Source organism: Schistocerca cancellata, chromosome 10 (genome assembly GCF_023864275.1).
Source record: "Schistocerca cancellata isolate TAMUIC-IGC-003103 chromosome 10, iqSchCanc2.1, whole genome shotgun sequence".
Taxonomy (NCBI): Eukaryota; Metazoa; Arthropoda; class Insecta; order Orthoptera; family Acrididae; genus Schistocerca; species Schistocerca cancellata.
Genome location: NC_064635.1, coordinates 76,990,122 through 77,011,568, shown reverse-complemented (window position 1 = coordinate 77,011,568; position 21,447 = coordinate 76,990,122). Strand labels below are relative to the sequence as shown.

At 42.3% G+C, this 21,447-nt stretch overlaps 1 protein-coding gene across 4 annotated transcripts in view; it reads left to right on the top strand.

The window, feature by feature from the left end:
* LOC126106899 (nuclear RNA export factor 1-like) overlaps positions 1 to 21,447 on the top strand; it is a 299,293-nt gene that overhangs the window by 197,330 nt on the left and 80,516 nt on the right. For all 4 annotated transcript variants that reach the window (XM_049913313.1, XM_049913314.1, XM_049913315.1 and 1 more), the window contains 2 exons: positions 10,400 to 10,513; positions 19,283 to 19,409. In XM_049913313.1, the coding sequence (XP_049769270.1) occupies positions 10,400 to 10,513; positions 19,283 to 19,409 (241 nt within the window). The remainder of the gene's footprint in view (positions 1 to 10,399; positions 10,514 to 19,282; positions 19,410 to 21,447) is intronic.

Here is a 21,447-nt window from a genome sequence, read left to right as displayed (position 1 = left end):
AATGCAGATACTGAGATCATTAGGCTTTTTTCTGCTGCATCATATAAACAATACGACTGTTTGACAACTAGCTGGAGTGGCTCCAATTAATGCGAGGATCCAGGAATTGGTATTTAATTGGTAAGGGCACATTGCATTTGCACCACCCAGCTCTATCATCACCTCAGCCCGTCAGCTCACTGTCAAAGCCCAGATACACTGTGAAAGACCTAAATTAGGGTGGCTGGGCACTACAAATGCAGATATTAGATCAAGAAGCCTAAATCCACAGAAGTGTTAGATCATAACAAATGGTGCTGATTGACCCAGAAAGTGGACCCTGTCCTAACAGGAATACACTTAGAAGAAGAAGAAGAAGAAGAAGAAGAAGAAGAAGAAGAAGAAGATTTTCTGAAGTTTCGGTGATTGTGTGCTTATGGGATTTCACTGATACGAGCTACAGGACGTAAAAACAAAGTAAGACAATTTGTTTCAGACTCTTCTGCTTTCTTTCTTTTTTAGAAAGTCAGGTCCGTTGGTGTTATTTAATATGGAAGAAAGGCTGCTTCTGAAAAAGTCTATAATTCCTTGAAATAGGAAAAAAATTCAAGATTTTTGAGAGTCAGAACAGTTGTCATTTATTCCACTGTACATTGCTTATAATATATCATCTGTGTCATACCACAGTAAAAATTCAACTCTTTCTCTCACACATATTTCATTTTCCTTCATTTCAATTTTCATACATTTTCTGTGTTGTGAAACCAGTTATTTAGTTGAGAAAATAAGAATACTAAGTGCCAAAAACGTTTTCCTCAAATGACTCAAATTCAATAACAGTTTATTAACTTCTATTACAAACAATTGCTTGTATCACCATTTGGTACAATGCAATGAGTTATTTTTACATTTTTGACTGACATATAAGGACTAACATTTTCTGTACATCACATTGCTAAGTTTGTTAACAGTGAATAGCTTCTTTATTCCATTTTTACAGTAAACAACATGAGATATATACAACAACAAAATATTTGCTGAGTGACTGTTTGTGGCAGAATATTAAACTTTTTACGCCATCAGTTTTGGCATCCAGGCCTGTTTGAATGGTTCTACAATACTTTTACAGAACCACTACAGAAACATTGGTTGTAGGTTATCAGTAATGGCATAAATTGAGTATCATGAGATACACAGTTGCTTGGGGAAAATATCATTTCATAATATGTCAGTCGAAGTAAAAACATTGGATGTTTTGGGAAAGTGGCCCCCATTTCATCACAGTTGTTAGCTTTCAGCCATGCAAAAGTCTGCCTCAAATGGAGATCACAATTCCTATCAACTCATAAAACTAAGAAAAATAGACTGAAACTTAAATGATGCAAATATATTTATATAGGGCAAGTCAATAGTCCTTGGACACGTTCATAAATTGGAAGATTAAAGGGAAAATTGAAATTTGATGATGGGAACATAGGTTTGACGTGGGGCCACAACTTTTGGAGTGAATGTCATTCATGGCCGCCATCTTGAAATCCGCTATTTTGTTTTCAAGTCTTTTTTTTATGGGAAGGGTGGTGTATGACACATCAAATAACACTCGATTGAGCTCTGGAATTGAGTGGTGTAATTTGTTTTTGTGTACCTTGTACAGTTTAGAAGTTATTAATGTGGTTGCGGCGACTACAGTTGTGCATTGCACGGGATCAACAACACGTAGAGCATCTACATCTACATCTACATCTACATTTATACTCCGCAAGCCACCCAACGGTGTGTGGCGGAGGGCACTTTACGTGCCACTGTCATTATCTCCCTTTCCTGTTCCAGTCGCGTATGGTTCGCGGGAAGAACGACTGTCTGAAAGCCTCTGTGCGCGCTCTAATCTCTCTAATTTTACATTCGTGATCTCCTCGGGAGGTATAAGTAGGGGGAAGCAATATATTCGATACCTCATCCAGAAACGCACCCTCTCGAAACCTGGCGAGCAAGCTACACCGCGATGCAGAGCGCCTCTCTTGCAGGGTCTGCCACTTGAGTTTGTTAAACATCTCCGTAACGCTATCACGGTTACCAAATAACCCTGTGACGAAACGCGCCGCTCTTCTTTGGATCTTCTCTATCTCCTCCGTCAACCCGATCTGGTACGGATCCCACACTGATGAGCAATACTCAAGTATAGGTCGAACGAGTGTTTTGTAAGCCACCTCCTTTGTTGATGGACTACATTTTCTAAGGACTCTCCCAATGAATCTCAACCTGGTACCCGCCTTACCAACAATTAATTTTATATGATCATTCCACTTCAAATCGTTCCGCACGCATACTCCCAGATATTTTACAGAAGTAACTGCTACCAGTGTTTGTTCCGCTATCATATAATCATACAATAAAGGATCCTTCTTTCTATGTATTCGCAATACACTACATTTGTCTATGTTAAGGGTCAGTTGCCACTCCCTGCACCAAGTGCCTATCCGCTGCAGATCTTCCTGCATTTCGCTACAATTTTCTAATGCTGCAACTTCTCTGTATACTACAGCATCATCCGCGACACTATCTACTAGGTCATTTATATATATTGTGAAAAGCAATGGTCCCATAACACTCCCCTGTGGCACGCCAGAGGTTACTTTAACGTCTGTAGATGTCTCTCCATTGAGAACAACATGCTGTGTTCTGTTTGCTAAAAACTCTTCAATCCAGCCACACAGCTGGTCTGATATTCCGTAGGCTCTTACTTTGTTTATCAGGCGACAGTGCGGAACTGTATCGAACGCCTTCCGGAAGTCAAGGAAAATGGCATCTACCTGGGAGCCTGTATCTAATATTTTCTGGGTCTCATGAACAAATAAAGCGAGTTGGGTTTCACACGATCGCTGTTTCCGGAATCCATGTTGATTCCTACATAGTAGATTCTGAGTTTCCAAAAACGACATGATACTCGAGCAAAAGACATGTTCTAAAATTCTACAACAGATCGACGTCAGAGAGATAGGTCTATAGTTTTGCGCATCTGCTCGACGACCCTTCTTGAAGACTGGGACTACCTGTGCTCTTTTCCAATCATTTGGAACCTTCTGTTCCTCTAGAGACTTGCGGTACACGGCTGTTAGAAGGGGGGCAAGTTCTTTCGCGTACTCTGTGTAGAATCGAATTGGTATCCCGTCAGGTCCAGTGGACTTTCCTCTGTTGAGTGATTCCAGTTGCTTTTCTATTCCTTGGACACTTATTTCAATGTCAGCCATTTTTTCGTTGGTGCGAGGATTTAGAGAAGGAACTGCAGTGCGGTCTTCCTCTGTGAAACAGCTTTGGAAAAAGGTGTTTAGTATTTCAGTTTTACGCTTGTCATCCTCTGTTTCAATGCCATCATCATCCCGGAGTGTCTGGACATGATGTTTCGAGCCACTTACTGATTTAACGTAAGACCAGAACTTCCTAGGATTTTCTGTCAAGTCGGTACCTAGTATTTTACTTTCGAATTCACTGAACGCTTCACGCATAGCCCTCCTTACGCTAACTTTGACATCGTTTAGCTTCTGTTTGTCTGAGAGGTTTTGGCTGCGTTTAAACTTGGAGTGAAGCTCTCTTTGCTTTCGCAGTAGTTTCCTAACTTTGTTGTTGTACCACGGTGGGTTTTTCCCGTCCCTCACAGTTTTGCTCGGCACGTACCTGTCTAAAACGCATTTTACGATTGCCTTGAACTTTTTCCATGAACACTCAACATTGTCAGTGTCGGAACAGAAATTTTCGTTTTGATCTGTTAGGTAGTCTGAAATCTGCCTTCTATTACTCTTGCTAAACAGATAAACCTTCCTCCCTTTTTTTATATTCCTATTAACTTCCATATTCAGGGATGCTGCAACGGCCTTATGATCACTGATTCCCTGTTCTGCACTTACAGAGTCGAAAAGTTCGGGTCTGTTTGTTATCAGTAGGCCCAAGATGTTATCTCCACGAGTCAGTTCTCTGTTTAATTGCTCGAGGTAATTTTCGGATAGTGCACTCAGTATAATGTCACTCGATGCTCTGTCCCTACCACCCGTCCTAAACATCTGAGTGTCCCAGTCTATATCTGGTAAATTGAAATCTCCACCTAAGACCATAACATGCTGAGAAAATTTATGTGAAATGTATTCCAAATTTTCTCTCAGTTGTTCTGCCACTAATGCTGCTGAGTCGGGGGGTCGGTAAAAGGAGCCAATTATTAACCTAGCTCGGTTGTTGAGTGTAACCTCCACCCATAATAATTCACAGGAACTATCCACTTCTACTTCACTACAGGATAAACTACTACTAACAGCGACGAACACTCCACCACCGGTTGCATGCAATCTATCCTTTCTAAACACCGTCTGTGCCTTTGTAAAAATTTCGGCAGAATTTATCTCTGGCTTCAGCCAGCTTTCTGTACCTATAACGATTTCAGCTTCGGTGCTTTCTATCAGCGCTTGAAGTTCCGGTACTTTACCAACGCAGCTTCGACAGTTTACAATTACAATACCGATTGCTGCTTGGTCCCCGCATGTCCTGACTTTGCCCCGCACCCGTTGAGGCTGTTGCCCTTTCTGCACTTGCCCGAGGCCATCTAACCTAAAAAACCGCCCAGCCCACGCCACACAACCCCTGCTACCCGTGTAGCCACTTGTTGCGTGTAGTGGACTCCTGACCTATCCAGCGGAACCCGAAACCCCACCACCCTATGGCGCAAGTCGAGGAATCTGCAGCCCACACGGTCGCAGAACCGTCTCAACCTCTGATTCAGACCCTCCACTCGGCTCTGTACCAAAGGTCCGCAGTCAGTCCTGTCGACGATGCTGCAGATGGTGAGCTCTGCTTTCATCCCGCTAGCGAGACTGGCAGTCTTCACCAAATCAGATAGCCGCCGGAAGCCAGAGAGGATTTCCTCCGATCCATAGCGACACACATCATTGGTGCCGACATGAGCGACCACCTGCAGATGGGTGCACCCTGTACCCTTCATGGCATCCGGAAGGACCCTTTCCACATCTGGAATGACTCCCCCCGGTATGCACACGGAGTGCACTTTGGTTTTCTTCCCCTCCCTTGCTGCCATATCCCTAAGGGGCCCCATTACGCGCCTGACGTTGGAGCTCCCAACTACCAGTAAGCCCACCCTCTGCGACTGCCCGGATCTTGCAGACTGAGGGGCAACCTCTGGAACAGGACAAGCAGCCATGTCAGGCTGAAGATCAGTATCAGCCTGAGACAGAGCCCGAAACCGGTTCGTCAGACAAACTGGAGAGGCCTTCCGTTCAGCCCTCCGGAATGTCTTTCGCCCCCTGCCACACCTTGAGACGACCTCCCACTCTACCACAGGTGAGGGAGCAGCCTCAGTGCGGGCAGTATCCCGGGCAACCACAGTCGTAGTCCGATCGGGGGATGCGTGGGACGAGCTGGCCGTCCCCGAAAACCCCCATCCGGACCCCCACAGTGATGCCCATTGGCAACAGCCTCAAGCTGTGTGACCGAAGCCAACACTGCCTGAAGCTGGGAGCGAAGGGATGCCAACTCAGCCTGCATCCGAACACAGCAGTTGCATGCTAAAAACTTGTGCAAAGAACGTCTGAACTAATCTACAGAGAGCGCAAACAAAACGACACAAAATTGAAGCGGTTATTAAAATACAAGATTGCCTAGTAATTGCAGTAATGCTGCCACTTGTGCACTGCTGACACACTGCTCGGCGGCGGAAGGAGACTACGCGATTTAACACTATTCGAGTACTAAAACGTGATGCTACAACTCTCAAATACTATAATACGCCCGAAATTTATGAATTAAACAATGCAAGTACCAAAAACACGCAAAGAAATTAAGAATTAAACTATGTAACAAATGAGTGAGCTAGGAGTATACGACTTGCTGCTGCAGCTGCTTATCCAACGGCGGCAGGGAGCACACTGACTGTGACCAACCGACACTGGCCGTTCAAAACAAAAACAGATGACAGACGACTACGCGAATTTACACTATTCAGGTACTAAAACGCGATGCTACAACTCTCAAATACTATAATACGCCCGAAATTTATGAATTAAACAATGCAAGTACCAAAAACACGCAAAGAAATTAAGAATTAAACTATGTAACAAATGAGTGAGCTAGGAGTATACGACTTGCTGCTGCAGCTGCTTATCCAACGGCGGCAGGGAGCACATGTGTTGTAGCAGTCAGTATTAAGGTAATTTCCCAACTTTGAACATTAATAACCTCTAAACTGTACAAGGTAGACAAAAACAAATTACACCACTAAATTCCAGTGCTCAAACGATTGTTATTTGATGTGTCATACACCCCCCTTCCCATTTAAAAAAAATGACTTGAATCCAAAATGGCGGATTTCAAGATGGCGGCCATGAATGACATTCACTCGAAAAGTTCCAGCCCCACATCAAACCTATTTTCCCATCATCACATTTCAATTTTCCCTTTAATCTTCCAACTTATGAAGGTGTCCACCAAGGACTTTTGACTCGCCCTGTAGATTGAAAATATTAATATTTACCCATTGTGATTCAGGTGAAATAGACAGCAGTGTTACTGGCAGTAATCCGTGACATTGCTAATTGAGTTTGGGTATACCTAAAACAAACAGACTCTCATGAAATACTTTGGAATGCTTGCAGGTAGAGCACGAAATTACTTGCGCTATCTTCAAGGTGCCGCTAAAGAGACTAGTGATTTGTAAAGGTAATACTGACTAGTGTGAACAGTTTTTAGGTGACAACACACAGTGATATCAAAGTCTATCCATTACAGTATGAAATGTTTGTCTTGTGACTACAAACACAGTAAAACTCAGACACAGAGTAAAAGTTTACAGGGTATTAGACCAGCATTTTGATGAGACTGGAGATTTTGTAACAGCCATAGATCAGTAGTCTATGCTGCTCAGAAGGTAGTAGACTCAGCAATAGATTCACACATACACAAGCAAGAGTATCACTATTAATATACCATCACTATTAATATGTATAATCAACAATGCAGGATAAGACAGATTGCTACATACCGTAAAGAAGATTTGTCAAGTTGCAGACAGGCACAATTAAAAGACACTCACATACAGCTCTTGGCCACAGTCTTCATCAGTAAATGAGACACAACACACACACACACACACACACACACACACACACACACAGCATCAGGAGGTTGGTGGCAGTGATGTGGGAAAAAAAGGCAAAAAATAGAGAGGAGTGGGGAAAGATGGGCAGAAGTGTTGGAAAGAGAGCTGCAAATAAACAGGGTGGGAGATGATAGGACAGAGAGGGGTGGAAACTGTTGGGTGGAGGATGTGGAGACAGTATGTTACTGTAGGTTGAGGCTGGGATAATTTCGGGAGCAGAGTATATGTTGTAAGGATAACTCCCATCTGCACAGTTCAGAAAAGCCGATGGTGGTATGAAGGGTCCAGATGACTCGGCTGGTGAAGCAGACACTCAAATTGAGTGTGTTACATTCACCTGCTTGCTGTGCCACAGGGTGGTGCATTTTGCTCTTGGCCACAGTTTGGTGATGGCTGTTCATCCTGTTGGACAGCTGGTTGGTAGTCATACAGATATAAAACACTGTGCAATGAGAGCAGTAGAGCTGGTATACGACACGGTTGCTTTCACAGGGGTTACGAGGGCCCTGATGGGGTAGAATAAACCTGTGACAGGACTGGAGTAGGAAGTGCTGTGTTGGTGGATTGGGCAGGTTTTGACCCTGGGCCTGTGAAATGTGTCTCCACAGGGACATTATTCTTGTAGCAAGGGGTTCGGTTTGGGAGTGGCCCAGGATGTTGTGGTGGTTGTGTGGGTGACGGAATACCACTTTAGGAGGGGTGGGAGGTATCTCAGACAGGATGTCTCTCATATCAGGGCACGATGACAGTTAATCAGAGCCCTGGCGAAGGTTGTGGTTCAGTTGTTCCAGTCGGGGGTGGTATTGGTTGATGGAGGGGACACTCCTTTGTGGCTGGTTCTTGGGGGTGATGGGAGAATTGAGGGTGTGAGGGGAAATGGCACGGGAGATCTGTTTGCAGACTAGGTCTTGGGATAGTGCCTGTCTGTGAAGGCCTTGGTGAGACCCTCAATATACTGAGAAAGGGAGTTTTTGTCACTGCAGATACGCCATCCCCAGGTAGTGAGGCTATGTGGGAGGCATTTTTTGGTGTGAAAGGGATAACAGCTGTCAAAATCCGGGTATTGTTGGTAGTTGATGGGTATAACGTGGACAGAGGTGCAAATGGAGCCATCAGAGAGGAGGAGGTCAATATACGGGAAGGTGGCATGCTGGATTGAGGACCACATGAAGCGGATGGGAGAGACTGTATTGAGGTTGTAAAGGAACGAAGATAGGGTGTCGTGGCCCTGAGTGCAGACCATGTAGATATCATTAACGAACCTGAAACAGACTAGGGGTTGGTGTTTTGGACCTAGGAAGATCTCCTCTTGATGGCCCAAAAAAGGTTGGCATAGGAGGGTGCCGTGCGAGTGCTGATGGGTGTGCCATGGATTTTTAATATCCGTATGTATCTGCAGTGACAAAAATTCCCTTGCTCAGTATGCTGAGGGTCATACCGAGGGCTTCACAGACAGGCACTACCCCCCAGACCTAGTTCGCAATATATATGTATAATCAGTCGAGTGGGTAATTTGAAATTTCGGAAGGCTGTTTGTTGATGAGTTTATCAAATGTAGGGAGGTTGCAATGCTGTGAAAAATGGAACAGTATGCAGGAAGACTCTGTGTGTGCATTTGCACATGCTTGCCTGCAAAGGTATTATAAGAATGGTAGGGCAGTATGTTATTGCCTCCTACATACACCTAAACCAGTGGTAACAGTAAAATGAAAGATCTTGCACAGAGCCATGCTGACAGCAGTTGACACTTCAGAGCTGATTAAAACTGTGTGCCAGGCTGGGCCCCAAACTGGGGACCTTTGTCTATCGTGGGAAAACGTACCGCCACTGGAGCTATCTGACCGTGACCACGATCTGCACTCATGGCTTTACACCGAGGTGACAAAAGTCGTGGGGTAGCAATATGCACATATACAAATGGCGGTAGTATTGCATACACAAGGTATAAAAAGGCAGCACATTGGCAGAACTGTCATTTGTACTCAGGTGATTAATGTGAAAAAGTGTGATTATGGCCACATGATGGGAATTCAAACTTGGAATGTGCATGGGACATTCCATTTCAGAAATCGTTAGAGAATTCAATATTTCAAGATACACAGTGTCAAGAGTGTGCTGAGAATACCAAATTTCAGACATTACCTCTCACCACGGACACTGCAGTGGCCAATGGCCATCACACAATGACTGAGAGCGAGGGCATTTACATAGGGTTGTCAGTGCTGACAGACAAGCAACACTGCTTGAAATAACCATAGAAATCAATTTGGGACATATGCAAATGTATCCATTAGGACACAGCAGCAAAATTTGGCATTAATGGGGCATGGCAGCAGACAAGTGACGTGAGTGTCTTTGCTAACAGCGTGACATCACCTGCACCTGCTCTCTGCTGGGCTCATTACCATATTGCTTGGACCCTAGATGACTGGTAAACCGTGGCCTGGTCAGATGAGTCTGGGTTTCATTTAGTAAGAGCTGGTGGTAGGGTTCGAGTGTGGTGCAGACCCCATGAAGCCACGGACCCAAGTTTCAACAAAGAAGAGCCCCAGCTGGTGATGGCGTCATAATGCTGCGGGCTGTGTTTACTTGGAATGACTGCATCCTTCGGTTACATGGATCATTGACTAGAAATGGTTATATTCAGCTACTGGGAGACCATTTGCAGCCATTCATGGACTCACCATGTCAGTTGTTTGTGGTTGATTTGAAGAACATTATGACCAGCCGTCACCAAACATGAATCCCTTTGAAAATTTATGAGACATATTCAAGAGGTCAATCCATCCTGAAATCCTCTAGTGACAGCATTTTCACAATTGTGGGCGGCAGTAGAGGCAGCATGGCTCAGTATTTCTGCAGAGGACTTTCGAAAACTTATTGAGCTAATCCCAAGTCAAGTTGCTGCACTGTCCTGGGAAAAAGAAGGTCTGACTCAATATTAGGAGGTATCTCATGACTTTTGCCACATCAGTGTACTTCTGCCATTACCTTTCCTTGTACCATCCAAACTTCACATAAGTCTTATTGGATACCTTGCTAGACTAGTGCTGCTGAAAGAAAGAATATTGCAGAGAACTTACTTAGCCACAGTGTAGGGGATTGTTTCAATTTTTTTATTTTTCGTCAAATATATGCCTCTGATGTGTTTTGTACGTGTGTGTCTGCCATTGCTTGCTGAAAGATTCTTTGTAAAATTTGTGGTACAGTTTCACACTGTTGTGTTTGTAACTGTTCTCATGTCTGTACTTTGAACTTCTCTTACAGTTTCGTATGGAAAATAACCGCATAACGTTCTTCGTGAACATGTGTAGTTTGGCATTGAAAACACTTTGCAAGCAAGACCTTAAAGTGCCGTACATCTCCGACAAATTTGTGGAGGTTAGTATGTGGATTGTAATTTTATTAGTTATTTGTAAATTTAATAACTGACCTTAAATCAGTCCAAGTCTCTCCTTAGTTTGGCTTGGTGACTGGTTTTGCTTAAATAACCAGTTTCGAACAAACATGCCCATAGTGAGGTGAGAGGGTTGGTAACATTAATAAAGTAACACTTTATACTATATATTAGTCTATTGTATGAAAGAAAGATTTAATTTTGGACTCTTTCAAGATCAGTTTTTGTTAGTTGTTTCAATTCCTAGCTACTATGTCTAAAAATTATTGTTTTGGAAATTTATCAGCTGCCAGAAAGAACGGTTAATTTGTAACTCTGAGATGTCATTTTCTGTGAATGTAAGTCTTCAGAATGGCTTCTTACTGTGACATAAACTACAGATACTTTATTTATGCTGCCACCTTACTATGTTAGTTCTGAGTCTAGTGTGAACAGTATTGGACATTGTTTTCTGTTTAATTGCTTTGTAGTGCTTCAGAGGCTTACAGACTTAACCTGCACAGTAGGGTAGCCCCATATATTTAGGTGACTTCAGTCCCAGAGACATTTGTCGTGGGGGGTCTATAGCAAATAGTACATGAAAGACTGTCATTAAACAGTGTGAGAATTAATTATCACAGTAAAACTGACACTACTATGGTGTCTCTGTCTATTGGTAGACCACGTTGATTGACCTTGTAAAGTCTAATGGAATGCTTTGTGATGGTTTATGTTACAGTCACTCAGCTCAAACATCATAATTTACTGAAATTCAGTGACTGCATTAATTATCTTTTGTTGTAACCATTTCAAGTAGCAGTGAAAGCAGGAACACATGATCACTGATATAACTCCATAAGAAGAAATCACATGGAGGTCACTGAAGAAGAGAAATGTCACAAAGAGAAGTGAGTCCAATCTGTCACTGGGGTAATATGTCATTGAGGTAATCATGGAACGCCTGAAAGAAAGTTGGTCGAGCAGCATCTTTTTGCAAAATGAGGTCTCCGCTATCTTTCTGTAACTGTGGCATTAGCTATTGCTGCAGCATACCTTTGTTTGTGACACAAGTCACAGTTTTCTCTGCAAAGAAAAATGGAATCACAAATTAACCCTTGGAGAGATGCTGGTATCCACTGACAAGTGTCATTTTTCTGTACGTTTTCACACAATTGTCTTCTGAAACCTGAGGTACTTACGAATAATCATTGACTTTGCCCACCATTGGACAGAAAATATTAATGGTTCAGACAGAAATAAGTAGATACGAGTCACCTCCTCTGTGTCAGATTTCCTTAAGTACAGAGCAGGCATCGGGAACCTGACATATTGCAAATATTCGTAATCAGGTTAAAAAGCTGGTACAGTACGTTTTCGGGATGAATGCCTTTGTAGCAGCGACATAGTAGTGGAATGTCGCACTCCTTTCATATGGAAAGGAAGCGTATGATCACACTGTTATGATGTAGAGTACAGTTCTTCATCATTTCAACATGCACTTCAAGATAGTCAGAGTACAATATTGCTAATGATTTCAAACTTGCAGGAAATGGCCTACGCCGAAAGAAGAGAGCACCCCGTTCCTCAAAAGATGTACAAAGTGTAACATCAAGAATCACGTCGGCAAAGGGGACCTCCACACTCATTTGTAAACCTTCAGTTAACTTATACCAATGAATCACAGAGTCTTGCATGAGCACTGGAAGTTGTACACTGCCAGCCATTAAAATTGCAGTACCCTGAAGGTGACGTGCCACAGATGTCAATCTGGCACAAAGTGCAGTATATATTTATATATACAAGTGATTAGTATTTTGCAAAAAGTAGGCAGGAATCATGTATTCTGTATGTAAACCAATATTGCACAGTGGATTTCTGATTCAGAAATCAGATTTAAATATCAGTTTCCAGAATTAAATTGTCACTCTGCAGTTAAGTGTGTGCTGATATGAAACTTCCTGGCAGATAAAAACTGTGTGCTAGACCGAGACTCAAACTTGGGACCTTTGCCTTTCGAGGGCAAGTGTTCTACTGACTGAACTTCCCAAGCACAACTCACAACCCATCTTCGCAACTTTATTTACACCAGTACCTTGTCTCCTACCTTCCAAACTTTTACAGAAGTCTGCCTGTGAAACTTGCGAGACTAGCTCTCTTGGAAGGAAGGATATTGCGGACATATGGCTTAGCGACAACCTGAGGGATGTTTCCAGAATGAAATTTTCACTCTGCAGTGGAGTGTGCGTCGATATGAAACTTGCTTGCAGATTAAAACTGTGTGCCAGACTGAGACTCGAACGTGGGACCTTCGCCTTTCACGTGCAAGTGCTCTGCCGACTACAGAATGAAAATTTCATTCTGGAAACATCTGCCAATCTGTGGCTAAGCCATGTCTCCACATCTTCCTTTCTGCCTGGAGCACTAGTCCCACAGGTTTCACAGGAGAACTTTTGTAAAATTTGGAAGGTAGGAGACGAGGTACTGCTGGCAGAAGTAAAGCTGTGAGGACAGATTGTGAGTCATGCTCAGGAATTCAGTCGGTAGAGTGCTTGCCCGTGAAAGGCAGAGGTCCCGAGTTTGAGTCCCAGTCCAGCACACAGTTTCAACCTGACAGGGATTTTAAATATTAGTTGTTTCTGAGAAGATTGCGCTATGCACTTGCAAGAAGGAGAAACAGCTACCAGCATATGTTTGAATTGGACAGTTGTCAGACCGTAGTGCTGTAGGATATTGGTGTCTGGACAATAACTTTCAAAACCTGTCAGTTTCAACAAAATCTGTGCCAACAGCCTTTGAGAAACAAGGCCCATTTCAGTAAGCTGAAGAATATGTGCATCTATCCTACTGCTTCCTTTAACCTCAGCAGGACTATGAGAGATTCAGATTTGAAACAGGAGCCAGACAAGTAGATTCCACGTTACCAAATCTGCTCTCAGCATCCCTTGAGGAAGTCTACTGATCTATCAACTGAAAAAAGAGGAGGAGGAATGCATGTCTGAACCCTACTTCATTTTACCGACAACCTTGTACCGTATGCTTCTCACAGATGAAACTTCGGAAACTGATGGAACAGCTTAACAGGACACACTTAAAAACAGAACTGAAGATCAGCTAAGATAGGACTACAATGAAAAGAAAGAAAATTGTTTGGGTGAATAATGTCATTGTGAAACCAGTTCGTGAGTTTTTGTATTTGGGGCAGCTGAATGTGACTGGATTGACATTAAAAGAAATGAACAGAAGATCAGGAATGGACGGGAAAGCTTTAGTGAAGGAAAGGGTTATCAAAAAGAATATCAGATATTTACATTCAGTGTGTATTACCAATTTCATCTTACAGAAGTGAAACATTACAGAAATGATTCGAAAACTGAGAGGTACTCTGTGAGTAGTATATATGTGCTCGATGAGAATTACCATGAGAGGTGAGGCGGTGCAACAAACGAATGGGTAAGGAAACGGGCTAAAGTGGAAAATGCAAGCACCACTGTAATGGCAGCAAAGTGGAGGTAGCAGGATATGTGGACAATTGAGAGAATGGTGGCTGGAACAGGGAAATTTTCTGACAAATTCTGAGAAGGAGAACTAAGATCGTGATGATGATCTAACAGAAGGCACATATAAGACATTAAAAAATGAAAGTGAGCGGTGAGGATAGGTGTGGCTGGAGACTGTAATGCTTCGAGAAGACTGGAATTGGTCTTTAAAAAGTAGTGTACGTCAAATGGCAGGTCTTCAGGCACAGACAGACGCACCAAAGGTAAGAAGCTAGCAGTCTAGACATTTACACGAAGACTCGCGTCAAGTCTGCCAATCTCCAACAGTTATTTTCCACAGTGTATAATACTGCACAGGTGAAACATTTACAGGTGGCTACAACTGCAAAATCAGTTTTAATAGATAAATGGTGGCAACATCAGTTGAAGTGTTAAACCTCATGAAACCACTATACAAAAATGGGGTTCAAGTCCCTGTGTAACAGTATAAGTGACACCTTCTGTTGACATTGAATCATGTTCTAAACATTTTGACCAAGTATCCTGACTCACCGTTTGTGCGGCACACGCAGTTCTCTTGGCCACTTGGCACTGACGTGGCACAGATTGGTACCTGACAACTCCCTCTTTTCTCCTCAAAAGTGCTGCCACCAGCATTTCACACATTATCATTCTTGTGAAACACAGTAGGACCTTTATTCGTATGAAGTAATGAGTGCTATGAACAAGGGATCTCAAGCTGGTTTCATATTTGTAAATTTCCAGAATGCTTTTGACAGTGTTCCTCACAACCGGCTTCTAAGCAAATCGCACGGTTATGAAGTATTGTCATAGTTGTGTGACTGTATTTATAATTTCCTGTCAGAAAGGTCACAGTTCGTAGTAATGACGGGAACCTGTTGAGTCAAACAGGAGTGATATCTGGTGTTCCCCAAGGAAGTGTTATGGGTCCCATGCTGCTCTTAATCTACATAAATGATTTAGAAGACAATCTGAGCAGTCCTCTTAGATTTTTTAATAATGTGCTATCGTTTACCATCAAGTAATGTCATCAAATTAAAACCAATTGCAAAATGATTTACACAAGATATCTGCATGGTCTGAAAAGTGGCAGCTGTCCATAACGAATAGGTCCCTCACACAAATGCTGAAACATGTTTAAATTTTGGTTACTCGATACATAACATGACTTCAGAGGTTGTCAATTTCACTAAAAACCTAGGGATTATAATGTGACACGACATTTTAGAATGGCATATATATATATATGCGGCACACGCAGTTCTCTTGGCCACTTGGCACTGACGTGGCATCCCTATATATATATATATATATATATATATATATATATATATATATATATTTTTATATATATATAAAAAAAACAAAGATGATGTGTCTTACCAAACAAAAGCACTGGCACGTCGATAGACACACAAAACAAACACAAACATACACACAAAATTCAAGCTTTCACAACCAACGGTTGCTTCATCAGGAAAGAGGGAAGGAGAGGGAAAGACGAAAGGATTTGGGTTTTAAGGGAGAGGGTAAGGAGTCATTCCAATCCCGTGAGCGGAAAGACTTACCTTAGGGGGAAAAAAGGACGGGTATCCTCCCCACTCCACCAAGAGTGTCTTTCCGCCATCCACTTAACCTTCGTAATCTCTTAGTTCATCCCTATGAAATCCCCAAACCACCTTCCCTACCCTCTGGCTCCTACCGTTGTAACCGCCCCCCGGTGTAAAACCTGTCCCATGCACCCTCCCACCACCACCTACTCCAGTCCTGTAACCCGGAAGGTGTACACGATCAAAGGCAGAGCCACGTGTGAAAGCACCCACGTGATCTACCACTGACCTGCCTACACAGTGACGCATTCTATGTGGGAATGACTAGCAACAAACTGTCGATTTGCATGAATGGTCACAGGCAGACAGTGTTTGTTGGTAATGAGGATCACCCTGTGGCTAAATATGCCTTGGGGCACGGCCAGCACATCTTGGCACAGTGTTACACCGTCCGGGTTATCTGGATACTTCCCACTAACACCAACCTATCCGAACTCCGGAGATGGGAACTTGCTCTTCAATATATCCTCTCTTCCCGTTATCCACCAGGCCTCAATCTCCGCTAATTTCTAGTTGCCGCCACTCATATCTCACCTGTCTTTCAACAACATCTTTGCCTCTGCACTTCTGCCTCGACTGACATCTCTGCCCAAACTCTTTGCCTCTGTATACATCTGCTTGTGTCTGTATATGTGTGGATGGATATGGGTGTGTGTGCTAGTGTATACCCGTCCTTTTTTCCCCCTAAGGTAAGTCTTTCCGCTCCCGGGATTGGAATGACTCCTTACCCTCTCCCTTAAAACCCAAATCCTTTTGTCTTTCCCTCTCCTTCCCCCTTTCCTGATGAAGCAACCGTTGGTTGCGAAAGCTAGAATTTTGTGTGTATGTTTGTGTTTGTTTGTGTGTCTATCGACCTGCCATCACTTTTGTTTGGTAAGATCCTATGAAGTAGTCCCCTTGGCTATATACGCCCAGTTGCCAACAGTTCTGGAGGACTTGGAAGCGAGCAGAGAAATTTTCAACTGCGATGCTTGTAAGCTCATTTGCCACAGCTCATTGCATGCTTACGATATCTTGATGAAGCTTTCCTGTTGGAGGAGCCTCTTCACTCAAGGAAACAAGAAAAAATTGCAAGGCTAGAGGTTGGGTGAATGTGGCAGATGTTGGATGGCAACATCAGAACATCTGGCCAGATATACGGTAACAGATAAAGCAGTAGGGGGTCGTGCATTGTCATGCAGTAAGAACCAATCGCGAGCATGTCACGAATTAGAGCAGCAACATCGAATAGCTTTAGTTCGGTGTTTGACCTGGAGAAATATACTCGTGGTGAACTAATCCTTTACTATCACAGAATGTGATCAACATTGTCTTCGTTCTCGAAGGTTGTCATTTGACTTTTTTTGAGGCTGGTGATCCGGGACTCTGTCATTCAGCACTTTGATGCTTCATGTGAGGGCCATACTGGTAGCACCGACTTTCATCCCCGACAATAGTCTTTGACAGAAATGTGGGATCACATCTGGCTTTACCTGGTAGTTCAGCAGAAATTCTTTGCCTTTCCTCTTTTTGTTCATCTGTTAAAGTGTGTGAGGGATGAGTTTTGCATTAAGTTTCCATTTCCCCAAATCTTCGTGTAAAATCTTACGACACGCATCACGATTCAAATTAAGTTGTTCTGATATAGAACACACACAGTTACATAATGAATTTAAAAGTAATGGTTACTCGCTCCACATTTACATCAGTATGCACTGTAGATGGGTGACCAATATGGCATTATCTTGCTCTGAATCTCTGCCTCGACTAAACCTTTCAGGCCACTCTAAAGCACAACTTCTTGAAAGTGCCTCACCTGCATAGCTTGCTTAATCACTGTCCACGTTTCACTAGGGGTTTCCCCCGAACATAATGCAGAGCTTAATATTCACTCTTTGGTCACAATCAGCATCCATTATGTCACTGTAACTAAAACACCAGGAACCCAAACAGTATGTTGCTAATCAGAGCCCTGTATCCTAGTGAGTTTGTGCAGAAACATGGCCGAGGTCATTTCGAGCACGCACACATACAGGTACATAAACACTCTCTTTGTTCCTTTTGAGTATTGCAATCTCAGAAATAAAAAACTTATCCTGGAACTTTTCTGACAAAGGGAATATTTATGGCATATGCCATATATATGCCAGTTTCTGTGATGACGATAGCAGTTTGTTACGTTTAGTAATGAGTGGATGTTGGGACATCCAACTGTGGGAGATATTATTACAATATGTTCAGACGGTAGAACAGCTCGAACCCATCACTTCTATAATGCAAGGCGGCAACTGAGCATCTGACCTGCTGTATAAGGCCACTTGCTGCTTGGCGGCAGTCTTCGAAGGTGTTTAGAAAACGAGGAGAAAAAGAGGAAAAGTCATGGCTGCAGTGGATACCATGACAAATTACTTTCAAATTGGCTTATGTAACATATAGTTTACTTCTTGTCTTGATTTTTGCACAAGCTACATACATATAAAACAATATGTCAATATGTAAACTGTCAGTTATATGAGATTTTGTTACTGTAAAAGAAGGTGTGATTACAGCAGGTTTAAAGTTGAGTTGTTTAGGTCATTCAAGTAACTCAAAGGACAATTTACACTCACTTTCAGCACCCATCCGTGCACAAGGTGATGGTTGGGTTGAACTGACTTGCAAGTCTATCCCAGTGAACACCAAGAAAACACAACCAAAACAAATCTTATCAAATAAAGCTGGTGATGTAAAATATCAGACAGTTGGAGATTACACACAAGAAATGGAATACTGAAGCTATATTAGGTTCCATTTCAGGATTACAATTACAAACTTAAATTGGAAGATTGACATAGAAAATGTCACAGAGATGGCGAACTGAAAACTGTATTTTATTGCCTGAACCCTTAGAAGATTCGACATCTCTACTAAAGGGACTGCCTGCACTACATTTGTCAGTCTTCTTCTTTAGTACTGTTGTGCAATACAGGATCCTTTCGAAGGAGGATGTCAAAAAAGTTCAGAGAAGAGCAGCTCATTTCATATTATCGTGAGATGGGGAGAAAGTGTTACTGTTGCAGTCATTAAAATGAAGGCTTTTTCATTGCAGTGAGATCTTTCACAGAATTTCAATTGAGAATTTTGTTCTCTGAGTATGAAAATATTTTATCAACCCCCACCTACATAGGTAGAAATCATTATCATAAAATATGATAATCGGAGTGTGCTTGGAAAGATTTAGTTCTTCACTGCGTGCTGTTAGAGAGTGGAATGAGCAAGAAATAGTCTGAAACTGCTTTTGTGAAACCTCTGCCAAACACTAAGTCTAATGGGAAGTTGTCGTGAAACTATTATGACATTACAGAGACAGAATTGCTAACTAGTATTTAGCTCCAGGAGGGAAAATTCCATTACTGTCAACAGACACTCGCGTAACTGTTGCTACATTGTGGAACTATAAGTTCCCGTTCTTGGCAGGACAGAAGGACGTAGGTAGGGGAAGGTCACTAAGTTCGTACGGAGAGATTTTGTTCCGAAAGGTTAAAAACCAGCTGTGAAGCTAAATTTTGTTTATTATCAAGCACAGTAGTATAATTTGTGTTCTTTGGATTCACAAGTAGTACAGTCATTATAACATTTTGTGTTACTTCTGCTTCATTGATAAAATTGTGCTCTTTTAACCCTACAGATTGAAATGACGATCAAACTGTTTAGTAAAAATTTCAACCTATCAGAAGCCCTGAAAGAAATTATTTCCAGAAGGCTGGACAGTCAGAAAAAGTTCTTGGATCTCTCTTGTATAAATGATATTCCTGGTGAGTAAAAGATAAAACGTTTTTGGTTGTATTCATATTCTCTCTCTCTCTCTCTCTCTCTCTCTCTCTCTCTCTCTCTCTCTCTCTCCCTCTCTCTCATGAATTTTTATTAAATTCCAGCATTGTTCTCACTACTCGCTTGTGATTGTTATACTGACTGTGATATTGAAGCTTGCAGATTTAAGAAATGTCTATCTGGTCATCCACATCATTGGTTCTGTAACCATAACTGATCTGAATTCAATGAGCATCAAAGCTCTATAATTTACCTGCCAAACTTTACCCAAAATTTGTTGAAGTTAGAGTCTACACACTTCAGTGTTCAGTTTAGAGTAGGCTATTCGAGTGCTCTCCACGGGGCTGACGAGCGCGTGTCAGCTTGCCTGCACGGAGGAGCGAGTAGTATAGGCTATGGTCCAGGTAGCCCTATTTCACGCATTCTGTGCATGTGCGAGCCACTTGGCTTGAACAGTAGCATTGCATACACTGTGTCCAGCCCACTCATTGGCCACGTGTCAGTTGTTTTCTTACCCCTCCTCACTCAGCCTGCACTGCTTTCCAGCTGGAACAGCTCGGTTTAGTGTTATTTTTGTTCTATATTTTTTTTACATCCTTGGTGTTTCTGACATCCTTGTGAACTGGCACCGGCTTTCTGCGCTGTTAGTTACAGCGTGTAAGGTTTATTGGATCTGCAAATTGTTAGCTCAGTTAATGTGGAAGAGCTTTCAGACAATTTAAACAATGGATAAGATTACTTCACAAGAAGTTTGAAGGTATGTTACTGACAGCATGTGGAACTCTTTACTTTTTTTAGTGTGTGAGATTAAATTGATTGATGATTTCCAGTCAGTTATACAGGAATTGAAGTATTGTGCACTACATTATTCTTTTGAGCAGATGAATTGAGTAAAGATGTGTTATCAGAAGAGCCTGGAAGTAGTGACAAATGCCAGAATTTCTGTCTGTCGCTTCAGTTGCGGAGGTCAGTGTGCCGAAGGTGACTGCCATTTAGCTTTAACTTGCCATCTAAACTGAGAAAAATTCTTCCATAAATCCTCTACTGCTTTGTGCTAATGTTTCCCGAACAGATAAAGGAATCTGAGAACCGAAAGTCAAATCTGTGCGCATAACGAATAACATTGGAGAAAAGTGATGGTAAAAATGAAGTAAAATATCAGACGGTGTAGAGTTTCAGTTGGCCAGTGTCATTAGAATCACAGAATCGGATTTGTGTACCGCCTGAAATATTTATTCCAAACCGTGTGTTCAGCAACTCAAGCAAAGATCTCCACAACCGTTTAAAATTTATTCCAAAATAATTATGTTGTTATGATATATATTCTTTGTACTTCAAGATAATGATTCTCTTTTTCTATATGTTCTTTTTGTGTATGAGTAAGTCTGCCAGCCTTGTCAGAAGAAATTGCCATTGTTCCTTTAATTGTATTGTCTGTCCAGCATTACTTGAAAATGTGACCAGAATTGACTCACATTTCATCAAGCCATACAACTTAATAGACATTCAAATCGCAGATCTGCATTAACAGCCAGCATCGCGATGCACCGACATCCTCCCTTTGTTTGTCAACAGCTTATGGCCAAAGAAATATCCACAGTGAAATCCCAGGTTGTGCAAAGCTGTGAATAACAATGTACAACTGCCACAAAAAGGCCCAATCCCTTAAGTGTGACCAATAACTTCCTGAGAGTCAGATCTTTGTGTCTGCAATAACAATGATAATCCTGATTACTCATCACATTGTCAGCAAATGAAATCTTTATTGGTAATCAGCTTATCCGTTCAATGCTTTTTCCCCGGAGTTTCAAGCTTTGATAATTTTCCAGCTTCCTTTCCTTTCCAAAATATTTCCTTGCCAATCGTTAGTGCTGCAGCAGTTCTGTCGATACCCTTGTTAACTGTGAGCAGTGGGCCACCATTTAAGTTTTTCAGTCTCAAAGTAGGCACATAATACGCAAACTTGTTTCTCTCGACTGTTCTCGTACGGAAATATGCCGGTCGAACTTTCCCACTCGTAAC